At 53.5% G+C, this 14,358-nt stretch overlaps 1 protein-coding gene across 2 annotated transcripts; it reads left to right on the top strand.

The window, feature by feature from the left end:
• The first annotated feature begins 3,032 nt into the window (after positions 1–3,032).
• PIANP (PILR alpha associated neural protein) lies at positions 3,033–10,321 on the top strand. 2 transcript variants are annotated; one of them, XM_002752259.6, is made up of 6 exons: positions 3,033–3,238; positions 5,740–5,799; positions 6,035–6,540; positions 7,278–7,359; positions 8,457–8,678; positions 9,075–10,321. In XM_002752259.6, the coding sequence occupies exons 2-6, from the start codon at positions 5,783–5,785 to the stop codon at positions 9,094–9,096; spliced, it is 849 nt and encodes a 282-aa protein (XP_002752305.1). In that variant the 5' UTR covers positions 3,033–3,238; positions 5,740–5,782; the 3' UTR covers positions 9,097–10,321. The 2 variants fall into 2 exon arrangements, with proteins under 2 accessions (XP_002752305.1, XP_009001732.1); XM_009003484.5 differs by lacking the exon at positions 3,033–3,238 and adding an exon at positions 5,467–5,514.
• The last annotated feature ends 4,037 nt before the right edge of the window (positions 10,322–14,358 follow it).

Raw genomic sequence — 14,358 nt, 5'->3', positions numbered from 1 at the left:
TACAAGGCCCAGGATGTGGCAGGAGGTGTGCACCTGACTCACATGGCTCCTTGGCCAGGTTCACATCCAGTGTGCACTGTCTTTCCCCCACCACTGGGAGACATAGGAGGATGGCCCACTTGCTGCTGTTCTGACTTCAAATCAAGGGCTGTCAGGGACAGGCAAGCAAGAGGGCAGCCGCTGCAGATGCTGGTCAGAACAGCAGGCTTCTTTCCTTCTAGGAGGCAGGAGCACCAGGCCGGTTCACAATGCAGCAGATGAAGGAGGAGAATCTGGAGGGGTGTGGACATGAGCACAGGCTCAACCTGAAGCATTTGGCACAGGGCAGAGATTGGTGGGGAGCAGGCAGCTAGAGAGGAAAGACAGGAGGACATCAGGGGAGAGAAGAGTTCAGAGTGGGCAGGGGTCTCAGGAGAAGTTCACTAAGCAGTACATGCTGAGCATCTACTACATGCCAAGGCAAGGCACTGCAGTAGGCGTCAGGATACACAGTAAACAAGACAAATAAGATCTTGGCTCTCTAATGTATTGGGGGGCAGGAGGGAGCAGACAATAAACAGTAAACACATATAAATGATTTCAGAAAATGATGAGTTCGGCCCGGCACAGTGGCTCATGCCTGTAACACCAGCATTTTGGGAGGCCGAGGCAGGTGGATCACCTGAGGTCAGAAGTTTGAGACCAGCTGGGCCAATGTGGTGAAACCTTATCTCTACTAAAATACAAAAATTAGCCGGGCATGGTGGTGTGCACCTGTAATCCCAGCTATTCGGGAGGCTGAGGCAGGAGAATTGCTTGAACTTAGGAGGCAGAAGTTGCAATGAACCAAGATCGTGCCACTGCACTCCAGCCTGGGCTACAAGAGCAAAACTCTGTCTCAAAAAAAAAAAAAAAAAAAAAGAAGTGATGAGTTGGAAAGACAAACATAATGATGAAATAGAGGCCCCTTTAGATTTTGAGCAAGAATGAAGGAGCCAACCAGGTGAAGATGGGGAGAAGGGTGGCAAAACATTCTAGGAAGAGGAAATCAGAAGTGCAAGGGCCAGGCGCGGTAGCTCACACCTATAATCCCAGCACTTTGGGAGGCCAAGGAGGGTGGATCATTTGAGGTCAGGAGTCATGACCAGCCTGGCCAACATAGTGAAACCCTGTCTCTATTAAAAATACAAAAATTAGTGGAGTGTTAGTGGTGCGAATCTGTAATCCCAGCTACTTGGGAAGCTGAGGCAGGAGAATCGCTTGAGCCTGGGAGGCAGAGGTTGCAGTAAACTGAGATCGTGCCACTGCACTCCAGCCTGGGGGACAGAGAGAGATCCTGTATCAAAAAAAAAAAAAAAAAGAATGACTTTTGTTGTTCTAGAACAGCAAGCAGTCTGATCCAGCAGGAGCACTGTGTATAAGGCGGGGGTTCAGGCCGGGGGGCTTCTCCTTACAAGGAGTTCAGATTTATTCCAAGTAATGAAAAGCCACTTGAATATTCTAAGAAGGGAAGAGCATGACATAGTTTTCATTTTTAAAATATTATCAATATTGCTAAACTAGTTTGTAAAGATAAGGACAGAAGCAAGGGACCAGTGAAGAAGCTATTACGATAATCTGGATGAGACATGATGGCTTAGAACAGGACTATTGCAATTAAGACAGAGAGAAGGAGATGGATTCAGGATATATTTTGGACACAGAGCTCACAGGACTTTTGGCAAATTAGATACAGGGAGGGAATCAGTGAAAGAAAGGGGAAAGGAGGGATGTTTCCTAGATTTTTAGCCTGAACAACTAGTAGTTGTCAAGCCCCAGGATGGGGATCACTGGGAGAGAAATGGATTGGGGTGGGAAAATTCAAGACATCTATTTTAGTCACATTAGCTTTGCATGGCTATTAGACATCCAAGTGGAGACGTCAAGTAGGTTGTTGGATAAATGAGTCTGGCGCTCTGGATATAAATTTAGGACTCACTGACATTTACATAGTATTTAAGCCCTGGGACCACATGAGATCGCTGGACAGAGAATGTGGAAAGAGAGAATGGCTGGCCAAGGACTAAGGCCTCGGAGGCTCTAACATTTAGAGGTCACCCGAGGAAGACTAAGAACAGCCAGTAAGGCTGGAGGGAAAGGAGGGGAGTGTGGTGTCCTAGAAGTGCCCTGAGGAAAGACAGGATAGCGTGTTAGCAAGGGATGGGGTCCAGGTGGTGGGAGAAGGGGCAGGGGAGGCTCCTTTTGATAGAGAGATTAGGGAAGGCCTCCCAGAAGGCGTTGGACCTAAGTGAGACTGGAATGAAAACATTGAGTCATTGTGAAAAGCCAGGGAAAAGGATTCCAGATAGAGGGAGCGGCAAGTGCAAAGGCCCCGAGGCAGGTTAAGCTTATCTGCATCGGGGAACATCCATCAGGTCCCCTGTGGCTGAGGCATAGAAATCGTTAGAAAAGGAAATCAGAGAGTACCTAAGAGTGCTGGAAACGCCCAGGAATTTTGACTTGATCCACTTAATGCAGGGTAGAAAGGCCAGAGTGGAATGGGGGACCAATCTGTGGGGATATTTCAAAGATGGTTCAAGGTCCTTCCTCCCCAGTCCTTCCCTCCACCCCTGGCCCCCAGTCTTGACCTCAGACAGTTTCCACAGCGGGCAAAACAAAGTTGGGGGACAGCAGTGGTGCCTCACGCCTATAATCCCAGCACTTTGGGAAGCTGAGCCGGGAGGATAGCCTGAGCCCAGGCACTGGAGACCAGCCTGGGCAACACGGTGAGACCCCATCTCTACAAAACAAATTTGGGAATGCGACTCAGAATCTCAGAAACGGATTGAGGCGACCATGGGTGCCCCTGGAGTTAGGGTGAAGGAGGTGAGGAGACCTGCCATCAGAACCCAGGGAGCCGGAAGGTCGCTGGACCCCGCCACCCTCCAGCCCTCCATCTGGGACAGAGCCGGACACGACTCCTGCAGCGCGGCAGCGGGAGGGTTAAACCGTGCGCGGCCTCCGGCGGGAGGGGGAGGCGGAGACGGAGCGGTCCCAGCCGCCGCGCCGAGCCCAGCCGAGCCCAGCCGAGCCCAGCCGAGGCGAGCATCTCCCGCCGCCGCCGCCCCGCGCCCCGGGCGCCCGCCCCCCACCCGCTCCAGCGCCCTGCCGCGGGCCAAACCTCCCGACCATGTCCTGCACCCCGCCCGTTCCTGCGACCCCCCAGCCCCGCGCAGCCCCAAGCGACCACAGTCGTCGCGCCGCCGCGCCAGGCATGCAGGTGAGCGAGAGGGACCCCTCACACCCCCACCCGCGGGGAGCCCGGCCCTGCCCTTCCCCGCTCCGCGCCCTTCGCCTGCTGCCCCTCCCGGTGCGGTCCCTCGCCCGGGCCGAAGCCTTCAGCCTCCCAGCGCCCCTTCCCCGAAGGGCTCTCCATCCTCCGCGGTCCTGGCTCGCTCCCTCGCTCCCTGGCGCAGCCGTCCCCATCCCCGCGGCTGCCTCCATCCCGCCTCGTCTCGGCGGGCGGCTCCGCGCAGCCTCCTGCTTCGGGTCCCCAGTCTGCTCGCGGTGCTCCCTGCCGCGGAGTCCCTTCGTCGACCTCCTTTTCCTGGTCTCCCCCACTCGCCGCTCTCCAGCCCTGTGCCGGGAGTGCGGGCCTGCAGGATGGGTGTCCTGGGGGCCACGCTGGGGATGGGGCCCGGCTCCCGCACCCCATGGCTCCCTCCCCACCCCCAGCTGGTCTCCTGCGCACAACAGGTCGGTGAGGAGCCGGGAGAGGGGTGGGGGTAGCGCGCCAGCCCGGGGACTGCGGGCTTCCTGGAGGGGGCGGCTGAAGCCTTGCGGGGCCCAGGGGCTGGGTTGGCGCTGGTTGGGGGGAATGCACAGGCGGAGGGGAGAGAGTCCTGGAGTCAGCTGGCCACAGATGCTCCCGGGAGCCCTTTTCCGCTTCACTGGTTCGCTCTACACGCCTCACTCCCTCCCGCTAGCTTTCTTCGCTTCCCGTCTCTCTCCCTTCTTCCCACCATACCGCCATCCCTATCTCTTTAGGTGTCTCTACATCCCTTTACATTTAGGGGAGCAATTCCCAACTCCTCCATCTTTGCTGCTCCCCGCCTCTGTTTCCTGGCCCCTTCCTCTTGTCATTTTTGTCTTCAGCATTTATATTCTCTGCTTTTCCACTTCCTTTCTCCCCATCCTGGGCTCTTCCCCCTCTTCTGCCTTCCCCTTCCCCTTCCCCCCTCCACTCCTCTGGCTGTCCTGCCTGGACCGCTCTCTCCTTCTCCTCCTGCCCCTTCCTCCTCTGCACCTGTGACCCCTTCGCCCTCTCCGTTTCCCCTCCCCGACCTTTTCTCTCATGCTTTCCTCCCTTCGGCAGCCTCCAGAGTTCGGGTCTTCTGTACCCACTCTCCTTCTCTCTTCCCTGTCCACTCTTTTTCAGGACTGTCTGCTCTCTCTCACCCTGCACTCCAGGCCGGCTTCCTCTTCACCTTTCTCCTCTCTCACTCTTAACCAGCCTTTCCTCTCCCAGCCCTTCTCACCTTCTCATCTCTCCCACTTCCACTTCCCCATTCCCTTCCCCTGACTTTCCCATCTTATTTCACTGTTGTTCTCTTGGAAGATTCAACGGGCAGATTTATTTGTTTTTATTTTTTGAGACGGAATCTTGCTCTTGTCGCCCAGACTGGAATGCAATGGCGTGATCTCGGCTCACTGTAACTTCGGCCTCCCAGGTTCAAGCCATTCTCTTGCCTCAGCCTCCCGAATAGCTGGGATTACTGGCAACCACCACCACGCTGGGCCAATTTTTGTATTTTTAGTAGAGACGGGGTTTCACCATGTTGGCTAGGCTGGTCTCGAGCTCCTGATCTCAGGTGATCTGCCCACCTCAGCCTCCCAAAGTGCTGGGATTACAGGCGTGAGCCATCGTGCCGGATCCATTGGGCAGATTTAGACCCAGAATCCAGAGGACACTGGTTGTCCTGTCTTTACTCCCTCTGGGGAGCCTACCCCTCCTGGATCCACCACCCTCAGCTCTGAGAACATATACCCTTTCTCTTTCAAAACCAACCATACTGATTTTCCCGGGATTCTTTACCCAGGAGAGCCACATTTGAGGGGGTGGCTTCTTCCTGACTCCACCTCCCTTCAGAGGGCACCTATGCACTTAGATGATTAAACATTAAGAGCAAAAATTATATTCTGTAGTTTTTCTCCCACTCACCTCTCTCTTTCTGTCTCTTTCCTTCCATCCCTCCATCTCTTCCTCCCTTTCTCCTGAAGATGCAGACTCCTGGGGCTAATCATAAGACAAATACCAGGCACTGCCAGTGGGGTGGGAGGGCTAGAAGGGCCCCCTGCACGCACACACACTCGCTTGCTCAGATTGACTTTCCCTTCCCTCCCCCCACCCTCAGACTCCCTCCCTAGCGGTAGGTGCTCAAGGAATCACAAGGTTCTTGGCTCTAAATTAAGATCCAAGAAAAGCTTGAAGCTGTGGGCAGAGGAAGTGAGAAGAAAGGAAGCCGGAGAAGCCAGAGTAGACCCTGGGGTGGAGAGGTAACAGGGACCTGAGAAGTTGTAGATGGGGCTGGGGTCTGCTCAGGCAACCACGCCGGAGTTTTCCCCCAAAAGGATGTTAAGAAGCAGTGGATCCTGGGTGCAGCAGCATAGCTGGCAGCCGGGTGGCCTGGGAGGGCAGATGCGGGTAGAATTGGTGGATGAATTAGCTGGGGAAGCACACAGGGCAGGGCTGGGGGTGTAACACCCCCCTTTTTCTCCCAGTAAAGGCTGAAAATCTGGGTCACAGCTGAGGAAGACCTCAGACATGGAGTCCAGGATGTGGTAAGTTTGGCCCAGTAGAGGGAGCTTGGAGACCACGTTCCTTGGGGTCATGACTCCTTCCTTCCTAGACCCATCCAGGGCCTTCCCTCCTGAGGGCCATCCTCCCTAGGACAATGGGAAATGAGGCAAGAGTCTTCCCCAGGCCCACCTGAAGGTCTCTGATGTGAGCCTGCCCTTCCCACACATAGGCCCACAGTGGGCCTGTGTCTCAGCCACGTTCTCTCCCTTCTTGCAGGCCTGCGCTGCTGCTGTCCCACCTCCTCCCTCTCTGGCCACTGCTGTTGCTGCCCTTCTCACCGCCTGCTCAGGGCTCTTCCTCCTCCCCTCGAACCCCACCAGCCCCAGCCCGCCCCCCGTGTGCCCGGGGAGGCCCCTCAGCCCCACGTCACGTGTGCGTGTGGGAGCGGGCACCTCCACCAAGCCGATCCCCTCGGGTCCCAAGATCACGTCGGCAAGTCCTGCCTGGCACTGCACCCCCAGCCACCCCATCAGGCTTTGAGGAGGGGCCACCCTCATCCCAGTACCCCTGGGCTATTGTGTGGGGTCCCACCGTGTCTCGAGAGGATGGAGGGGACCCCAGCTCTGCCAATCCTGGATTTCTGGACTATGGTTTTGCAGCCCCTCATGGGCTCGCAACCCCACACCCCAACTCAGACTCCATGCGGGTCGATGGAGATGGGCTTATCCTTGGAGAAGCACCTGCCACCCTGCGGCCATTCCTGTTCGGGGGCCGTGGGGAAGGTGAGTGGGAAAAGCTGGGAGGGATATGAAGGATGGGGAGGCTGGGTGAAGACACCAAGGGGCAGAAATAGAGGCCTTGTCTGTTAGTTCCTTCAACAAATGTGTCAGGCACTATACTGGCACAGGATGCAGAAATAAAGACGCCCTGGCAGAGTTCAGGTCCAGTGGAGCAGATATGAAAGTACACGGAGAGGAGTCAACATAATGCTTAAATAGAGGCGCGTGCAGCCTGATTTAGGAAAAGAGAGAAGGGAGAGTCTCCTCCTGCCTGGGGATCAGGACACCTTCAGAGAATTGACATTTGAGCTGGACCTTGAAAACAGAGTGGGAGTACTCCAGGCAGAGAACACCATGGATGAAGAGCACTACGTGGATGATGTCTTGGCTCGGGGAGTGCCAATGGAGGAATAGGGCCAGTGGTTTGGGAGTCAGGCCACAGCAGAGACATAGTTTCTAGACACAGTGATAGGTTCTCTCTGATTATGGGGCCTCGTCCTTATCACATATACATGTAAGATTTGGTGAAATACTTTTGGGACAGTGGAGAAAAAGAGCTGAAAACTCGAGGAAATGCTGTTGATAAGAATAAAGAGGGAGGCTTCAGAGGAGCAGGCAGACAGGCAGTGTGGATCCACACAGCAATGCCACTCCAGCCGACAGTCCACAGCCGAGCCCCCGGGCCCTCTTGGCTCCTACCCTCTTGGGGCTCCCTAAAACTTTCTTCCCACCCCAATCAGGTGTGGACCCCCAGCTCTATGTCACAATTACCATCTCCATCATCATTGTTCTCGTGGCCACTGGCATCATCTTCAAGTTCTGGTAAGTTGGGAGAAGGAGGGTGCTGGTGGATGGGGCTGGAATGTTTGGCTCTAGCCAGGAGGGGCAGGAGCAGCAATTTTGCTGGGGGGTGGGTGGGAAATGGTGGATGAAGGAAGACTTTGGGTAAAGGTAATGAGGATTTGGCTGGGAGAAGACAGAAATCAGGGCAGATTCTGTCTCCCAGGAAAATACAAGGATAATGGGAGTGCGGGGGAATTATTTCTGTGCACTAGGGGCTTTGGTGGGCTTCCCTTGCCCTATTTCCTCCAAGACAGAAAGCTGACCCAGTCTGCAGAGCCCTTCTTAGGGTTGCCTGCGGGGAGCGAGAAAATCCGAACTTTTTTTTTTGAGACAGAGTCTTTTTCTGTTGCCAGGCGCCAGGCTGGAGTGCAGTGGCGCGATCTCAGCTCACTGCAACCTCCACCTCCCGGGTTCAAGCAGTTCTCCTGCCTCAGCCTCCTGAGTAGCTGGGATTACAGGCGCAGGCCACCATGCCCAACTAATTTTTGTATTTTTAGTAGAGATGGCATTTCACCATGTTGGCCAGGATGGTCTCCATCTCTTGATCTGCCCACCTCGGCCTCCCAAAGTGCTGGGATTACAAGTGTGAGCCACCGCGCCCGACCGAAAATCCTGAGCTCTCTTTGCACGCATTTAATAATGGATCACTCAACCCTTCACTTTACTGAGAGAATCGTTAGGCTCAGGTGTCCAGGTCATTAGCTTGCTTTGAACTAGAACTAGTTCAACTGGCCAGCTGTCTGCCAGGGAGAGAAATGACTCTTCTGGGCATGCAGGGGAGAGGACATTGTGGTGGGACTCTGTGTGTTGGTGAGGAGGGGATTCTAATTCTGTGGATCTGGATCAAGTTTGGAGGGCAAGGAGGTTTAGATTTCCAAGGCCCCCTTGAGGGCAGGGGAAGTGGTTTTATGGGCACAGAGTCCCAGGGGATTTAGTAGAGGGAACTGTTAGAGGCCAGTTTCTCTGCTGTAAGATGTTGGGAATGACTGGGCAAGGCTGGGGGTGACCATTGGTGCAGGCCCAGGATGGAGGCTACTTGAGTGTACAAGATAACCTCTTTCCCTCTGGTGCCCCAGCTGGGACCGCAGCCAGAAACGACGCAGACCCTCAGGGCAGCAAGGTGCCCTGAGGCAGGAGGAGAGCCAGCAGCCACTGACAGACCTGTCCCCGGCCGGAGTCACTGTGCTGGGGGCCTTCGGGGACTCGCCTACCCCAACCCCTGACCATGAGGAGCCCCGAGGGGGACCCCGGCCTGGGATGCCCCACCCCAAGGGGGCTCCAGCCTTCCAGTTGAACCGGTGAGGGCAGGGGCAATGGGATGGGAGGGCAAAGAGGGAAGGTGACCTAGGTCTTCAGAGCTGGGGTGGGGGTGCCCCATGGGGGGGTGACAAGGAGGCAGGCTTGGCCTCCCACAGCCCGACTCTTCTTCCCAGCCTGGTCCCGGGCCCTCCCAAGGGGGCTGGACCAGCTCCTCTCTGGAAGGAGCCCTTCCTTCTCCCAGTCTCTCAGGATCTGTGTCCTATTCTCTGTTGCCCGTAACTCCAACTCTGCCCTCTTTGGTTTTTTTTCTCATGCCACCTTGTCTAAGACAACTCTGCCCTCTTAACCTTGATTCCCCTCTTTGTCTTGAACTTCCCCTTCTATTCTGGCCTACCCCTTGGTTCCTGACTGTGCCCTTTCCCTCTTCCTCTCAGGATTCCCCTGGTGAATCTGTGATGCCCCCCAATGTTGGGGTGCAGCCAAGCAGGAGGCCAAGGGGCTGGCACAGCCCCCATCCCACTGAGGGTGGGGCAGCTGTGGGGAGCTGGGGCCACAGGGGCTCCTGGCTCCTACCCTTGCACACCACCCCGGAAGGCTCCCTGGCCCCATGGGCAATCCTATCTGCTCGCCCTCCTACAGGTGGGGGCCTCACATATTTGTGACTTCGGGTCCCTGTCCCCACCCTTGCGCACTCACATGGAAGCCTTGCACACTCACCTTCACCTTCACAGGCCATTGCACACGCTCCTGCACCCTCTCCCCGTCCACACCGCTCCGCTCAGCTGACTCTCGCGTTCTCCCTCTCATCTCACATGTGCACTCTCCTTCCCACATTCCATGCTCAGCTCAGTCACTCAGTAGTCAGTGTTTCCTGCACTTTACCTCTCATGTGCGTTTCCCGGCCTGATGTTGTGGTGTTGTGTAGTGTGCTCACTCTCTCCCTCATGAACACCCACTCACCTCGTTTCTGCAGCCCCTGCATGCTGCACCTGAGGTGGGTGGGAGGTGAGCTGGGGGCTCCTCGTGCCCTCACCTGTCATGGTCCTGTCCCATTCCACACCATGTATTTCTGTCTCCAAGGGCGCCAGCATCACCCTGAGGGCTCCCCCATGGGAATGGGGGTAGTGAGGCCCCAGACTTCACCCTTACCCCACTGCTAAAATCTGTTTTCTGAGAGATGGGTTTTGGGGAGTCACCTGCTGCACTACATGAAAAAGGGACTCCCATTTGCCCTTCCCTTTCTCCTATAGTCCCTTTTGTCTTGTCTTTCCTGGCTGTCTGTGTGTGTGCCATTCTCTGGACTTCAGAGCCCCCTGAGCCAGTCCTCCCCAGCCTCTCTTCAGGCCTCCCTAACTCCACCTAGGCTGCCAGAGACCGGAGTCAGCTGGTTCAAGGCCATCAGGAGCTCTGCCTCCAAATCCACCCCTTCCCTTCCCAGACTCCCTCCTGTCCCCTCCTTTCCTACCTTCCTTCCACGCCTTCCTTTTGCCTCCCTGCCCTTTTCCCCTCCTCAGGTTCTTCCCTACTTCTCACTGGCTTTTCCACCTTCCTTCTTCCCCTTTTCCCTGGCTCCTATGCTGTGATATATATTTTTGTATTATCTCTTTCTTCTTGTGGTGATCATCTTGAATTACTGTGGGATGTAAGTTTCAAAATTTTCAAATAAAGCCTTTGCAAGATACTCAAGTCCCCTGGTTCTGCCTTCTGGCCCCCGTAGAGAGGAGGAGAGGGGGTGGGCAGCCAGTAGGAGGTATAGGATGAGGTGGGGACCCCCTCCAGACCTAAGTCACCTGCCCTCCTCTGACCTGGAGCTGGGGGCCAATTGGGGCTTTAACTTGGGACAAAATGGAAGGGAGCAGTCCTGATGAGGAGCAGTGGTACAAGAGAGAAACTAGAATAGAAATTGTGGCCTACTTATTCCTTGCCAGGGAGGGTCAAGAGAGACCCTAAGAACGGAGACAGTAGAAAAGAAAAATTACATAGAAGGATAGGAAGTGGAGCAAGAAGGAAGAGAGAGCTGATAAGAGACTCGGTGGGAGAAGGGGGAAAGCAGAAGAGAAAAATGGAGCGATGGAGAAAAGATGAGAGGGAGCCATCTCAAGCTGCCCTGCTTGGTTTATTTTCAGCCTTGCTCCCTAACCTGCCCCCACCCACAGCTGTCCCCCAAAAGCTGAGCAGAATCAGAAGCCCTGTGGCTAACTCATTAGCTCTGTCCTCTCTGAGAGAGGCACTGCAGGAGTGTGGGGGCAGGATCAAGGGGTGTGTTTGGGGAGGGAATGCAGACTGCCCAGCTGGGATCAGTCACCTCTGAGTCCCCAATTCTAGGTTTGGCTCTTGAAACAGTCCTGTGAAAACCCACACATCAGCCTCTCAGCTGTTGCTAGGCTCTATTGCCATGGTAACTACCCAGGTCCCATCTCTCCCCCCTCCCCCAATCTGTGCCCCACTTGCTCCCTGGAAATGGGGTGGCCCCAGGGAGGATAGGGATGATGTAGTGTGCAAAAAGGGGGGCCCAAGCTGCCCTAGACTATATGCCCCTATACATTTATCTTTCAAGCTAGGATAGGAACGTATGTGTGTTGGTGTGTTGGGAGCTTTACTGTGAGCTGAGGGAAGTGTGGCTGAGCCTGTGCAGCACATAACGGTGAGTGCCAGGAGGAGGCAGCATATTTCTCAGGACTAGAGCAGTGTGTGCATTCAGGGCATCAGACTCCCTAAGAAAAGGACTGCTACAGAGGAAAGAAGCAGAGCAGGGCCAAGGATTGATGAACCAACTGAAAGCAGAGGTGCCAGGCAAACAAGATTCTGAGGAGTCAACTCACTGGGGCATGAAGAGATTCCAGCAGGCAGCTGATGGGAGGGAGTGGGCTGGGTGGAACCTGAGGGTACAGGATGAGGTGTGGACAGCATACACTCTGGGCTGGAAGGGAGGCATCCAGATCCAAGGAGGGTGGGAGAGGAAGCTTCATTTACCTTTCCTTCCTTCCCAGCAGGAATCTAGTCCTTGTCAGGTGAGGGTGGGGAGAAGAGACAAGCATTGGCACAGAAGGGGAAGGAGCTCAAGTGCTAGAGAGCACACTGGGCTCTCACCTTCAGCAAGGATCTCTCCAAAGGGACAGTGTGACCCATGGCTCATCCATATGCAGAAGGCACACATGAAGGCCCCTAATGAAGAGGGAATTAATTACTGCCTGATTAGACCGATGTTTCTGTAAATTTAAATAAATTAAAATACACCAGCAAGACACTGGAAATCCTCACCTGTTCCCTCTCCTTAAATGTCCTCCTTTCCCCATGGAAAGTCAGATGGCAAGAAAGACAGAGAAGGAAGGAGACCGTCCCAAGCTCTGAGCTGTATTAAAAGAATCCTCCCAAACCATATCACACTCATGTTAGCCATGAAAAGGCATGAGGCTCTTTTCTCTCTCCTGTAGTTGAAACAGAGACTGTGGGGCTTTGGGAGGTCCTCAGAAGGCTGCAGCAGAGTCACTAACCAAGAACAAAACAATGGCCAAGCTGCTCTTTTGGGAATTGGAAGGTTCTTTGAGGTCACACATCACAGGCACCACTGGAACCAGCATCTCTTATCACCATCCTTTCTTCGCCTCCTGAGCTGTGCATCAAATGACTCAGCCAGGCTTCTCTTAGCATTTTTCTGGAATGCTTGCCATTGTGGCTCAGACCAAACCAGGGAATGGGGAAGCCCCCAGGAGGAGGGAGGGATCTCCCAGGCACAGCTCAGGGTGTGGAAGTGATTCAAGATGGAAACAGTATGCCAGCTGGAGAACCCCAGGCTAAAATTAACAGCCCTCCTCCCCCTACGCCCCACATTTATTGTTCTAAAGCTTTTCCCTAAGGAGTTTAGAATACTTGAAACTTGCTTCTTCTTCTTCTTTTTTTTTTTGAGACAGAGTTTTGCTCTTGTTGCCCAGGCTGGAGTGCAATGACGTCATCACGACTCACCATAACCTCCAACTCTCAGGTTCAAGTAATGCTCCTGCCTCAGCCTCCCAGGTAGATGGGAAACTTGCTTTTTATAGCAAAGGCAGGAACAGGGCTGGCAGAAATACTGAGGCCCGGGAAGTGCTCAGTTAATGTAAATAGGAAAAGAACAGGAGGAGAACCAGGAGGTACAGTAATTACTATAATTTCTTGTTCCCAGCATTTAGTACCAGCCCCTGATGTCAAGGTTTCTTGAATCCGCAATCTCTAATCCACACAGCACTAGGTCTGGTCACATCTGAGCCCTCAAGATCCTAATTCTGCCAGCTGTTGCTACTCAGTCAACAGAGACTGAGTGCTGAGCCCAAAAATGTGATAAAGGGAACAGACACTTTAAAAAAGATACAAGTACAAAGAGATGCATCATCTATTTAAATATTTAAAGGTGTACTTTGTTACCTTCTGGCTTTGACCTTGTGGGGAAAAAAATCACTTAAACCTTCAGAGGCTTATTTTCATTATCTGTAAAATAGGCATTGTAATTATTTCTGTTAAAGTTATTTTTCATCTGGTGTACTGGCTCACGCCTATAATCCCAGCACTTTGGGAGGCTGAGGCGGGCAGATCATGAGGTCAGGAGTTCAAAACCAGACTTGCCAACATGATGAAACCCCATCTCTACTAAAGACAAAAAATTAGCCAGGCGTGGTGGCGGGCGCCTGTAAACCCAGCTACTCAGGAGGCTGAGACAGGAGAATGGGTTGAACCCAGAAGATGGAGGTTGCAGTGAACCAAGATCACACCCAGTGCACTCCAGCCTAGGTGACAGGGTGAGACTCCATCTCAAAAAAAAAAAAAAAGTTGTTTTTCTCAGCAAGGTGCTCACCGTTAGTAGGAGATACCTCAGTTTTGCTCAGAGTTGGACCCAGAGGGATTCTGGCCAGGTCACGGTGCACGCTTTTAATAGCATTCATTTATTCAAACCACATATATTTATTCAGCATTTACTATGTGCTCAGCAAAGCAGCGTGAGTATTTTCTTCCCTGAGAAGCTGACAATCTTGCTGGGGAATAACATGTAGGAAATAAAATATCAATAAAAGGTATGCATTAAATGCTGTAAGAATGCAAAGGGACCATTACAGGTCAGAGCAATCAAGGAAGGCTTCCTGAAAGGGTTCTTATTTAGGTGTTCATAATGAACCAAAGTTCATTTATACAACAGGAATTTACAAACCACTTAAGTGCCAGAATATGAGGATTCAGCAATGAACAATTCGGTCTTCGCTGCCCTGTAGCCAGTATTTTAGTGGGAGGAGGTGAACAGCAAACAATGTATCAGGTAGTAATGAGTGCTATATTTGAAAGTAAAACAGGGTAAGGCGATAGAGATGTGAGTATGGGCAGCAAGAAGAGACTAAAGTAAAAAGAGTAAGGGATCTGTCAAGAGAGGCAGATTTTAATGGCTGGGAGAGGTTGTAACCCTGAGCCTAAGTAGAAACCTCAGAAAAACATGGACACGTCCTACTCCATTCTCGCATATTCAAAGCACTAAGACATTCTTGGGGGTATCAGAAAAAATAATGGTCACTTCCTCTATCAGCTTATTCCACCCAGAGGGAAGAGAAACGGGGTCCCAGCAGCTGAAGAACCTACACCTCCTCTCCTACCTTGATGCATAATTCATGAACCTGTCGCGTTTCCACCCTCCCACTTCCCCAGAAGTCCCTTCCGGAAGCCCTGGTCCGCAGTCCTCCGGTTCAGCTTTTACCCTGA

The sequence above is a fragment of the Callithrix jacchus genome, chromosome 9, assembly GCF_049354715.1.
Source record: "Callithrix jacchus isolate 240 chromosome 9, calJac240_pri, whole genome shotgun sequence".
In the NCBI taxonomy this organism is placed as follows: Eukaryota; Metazoa; Chordata; class Mammalia; order Primates; family Cebidae; genus Callithrix; species Callithrix jacchus.
This window is presented reverse-complemented; position numbering and strand designations above follow the sequence as displayed.

Coding starts and splice junctions, on each gene's coding strand:
- PIANP (XM_002752259.6), top strand. Junction 7,360..8,456: donor GGCATCATCTTCAAGTTCTG/GTAAGTTGGGAG, acceptor CTGGTGCCCCAG/CTGGGACCGCAGCCAGAAAC. Junction 8,679..9,074: donor CCAGCCTTCCAGTTGAACCG/GTGAGGGCAGGG, acceptor TCTTCCTCTCAG/GATTCCCCTGGTGAATCTGT.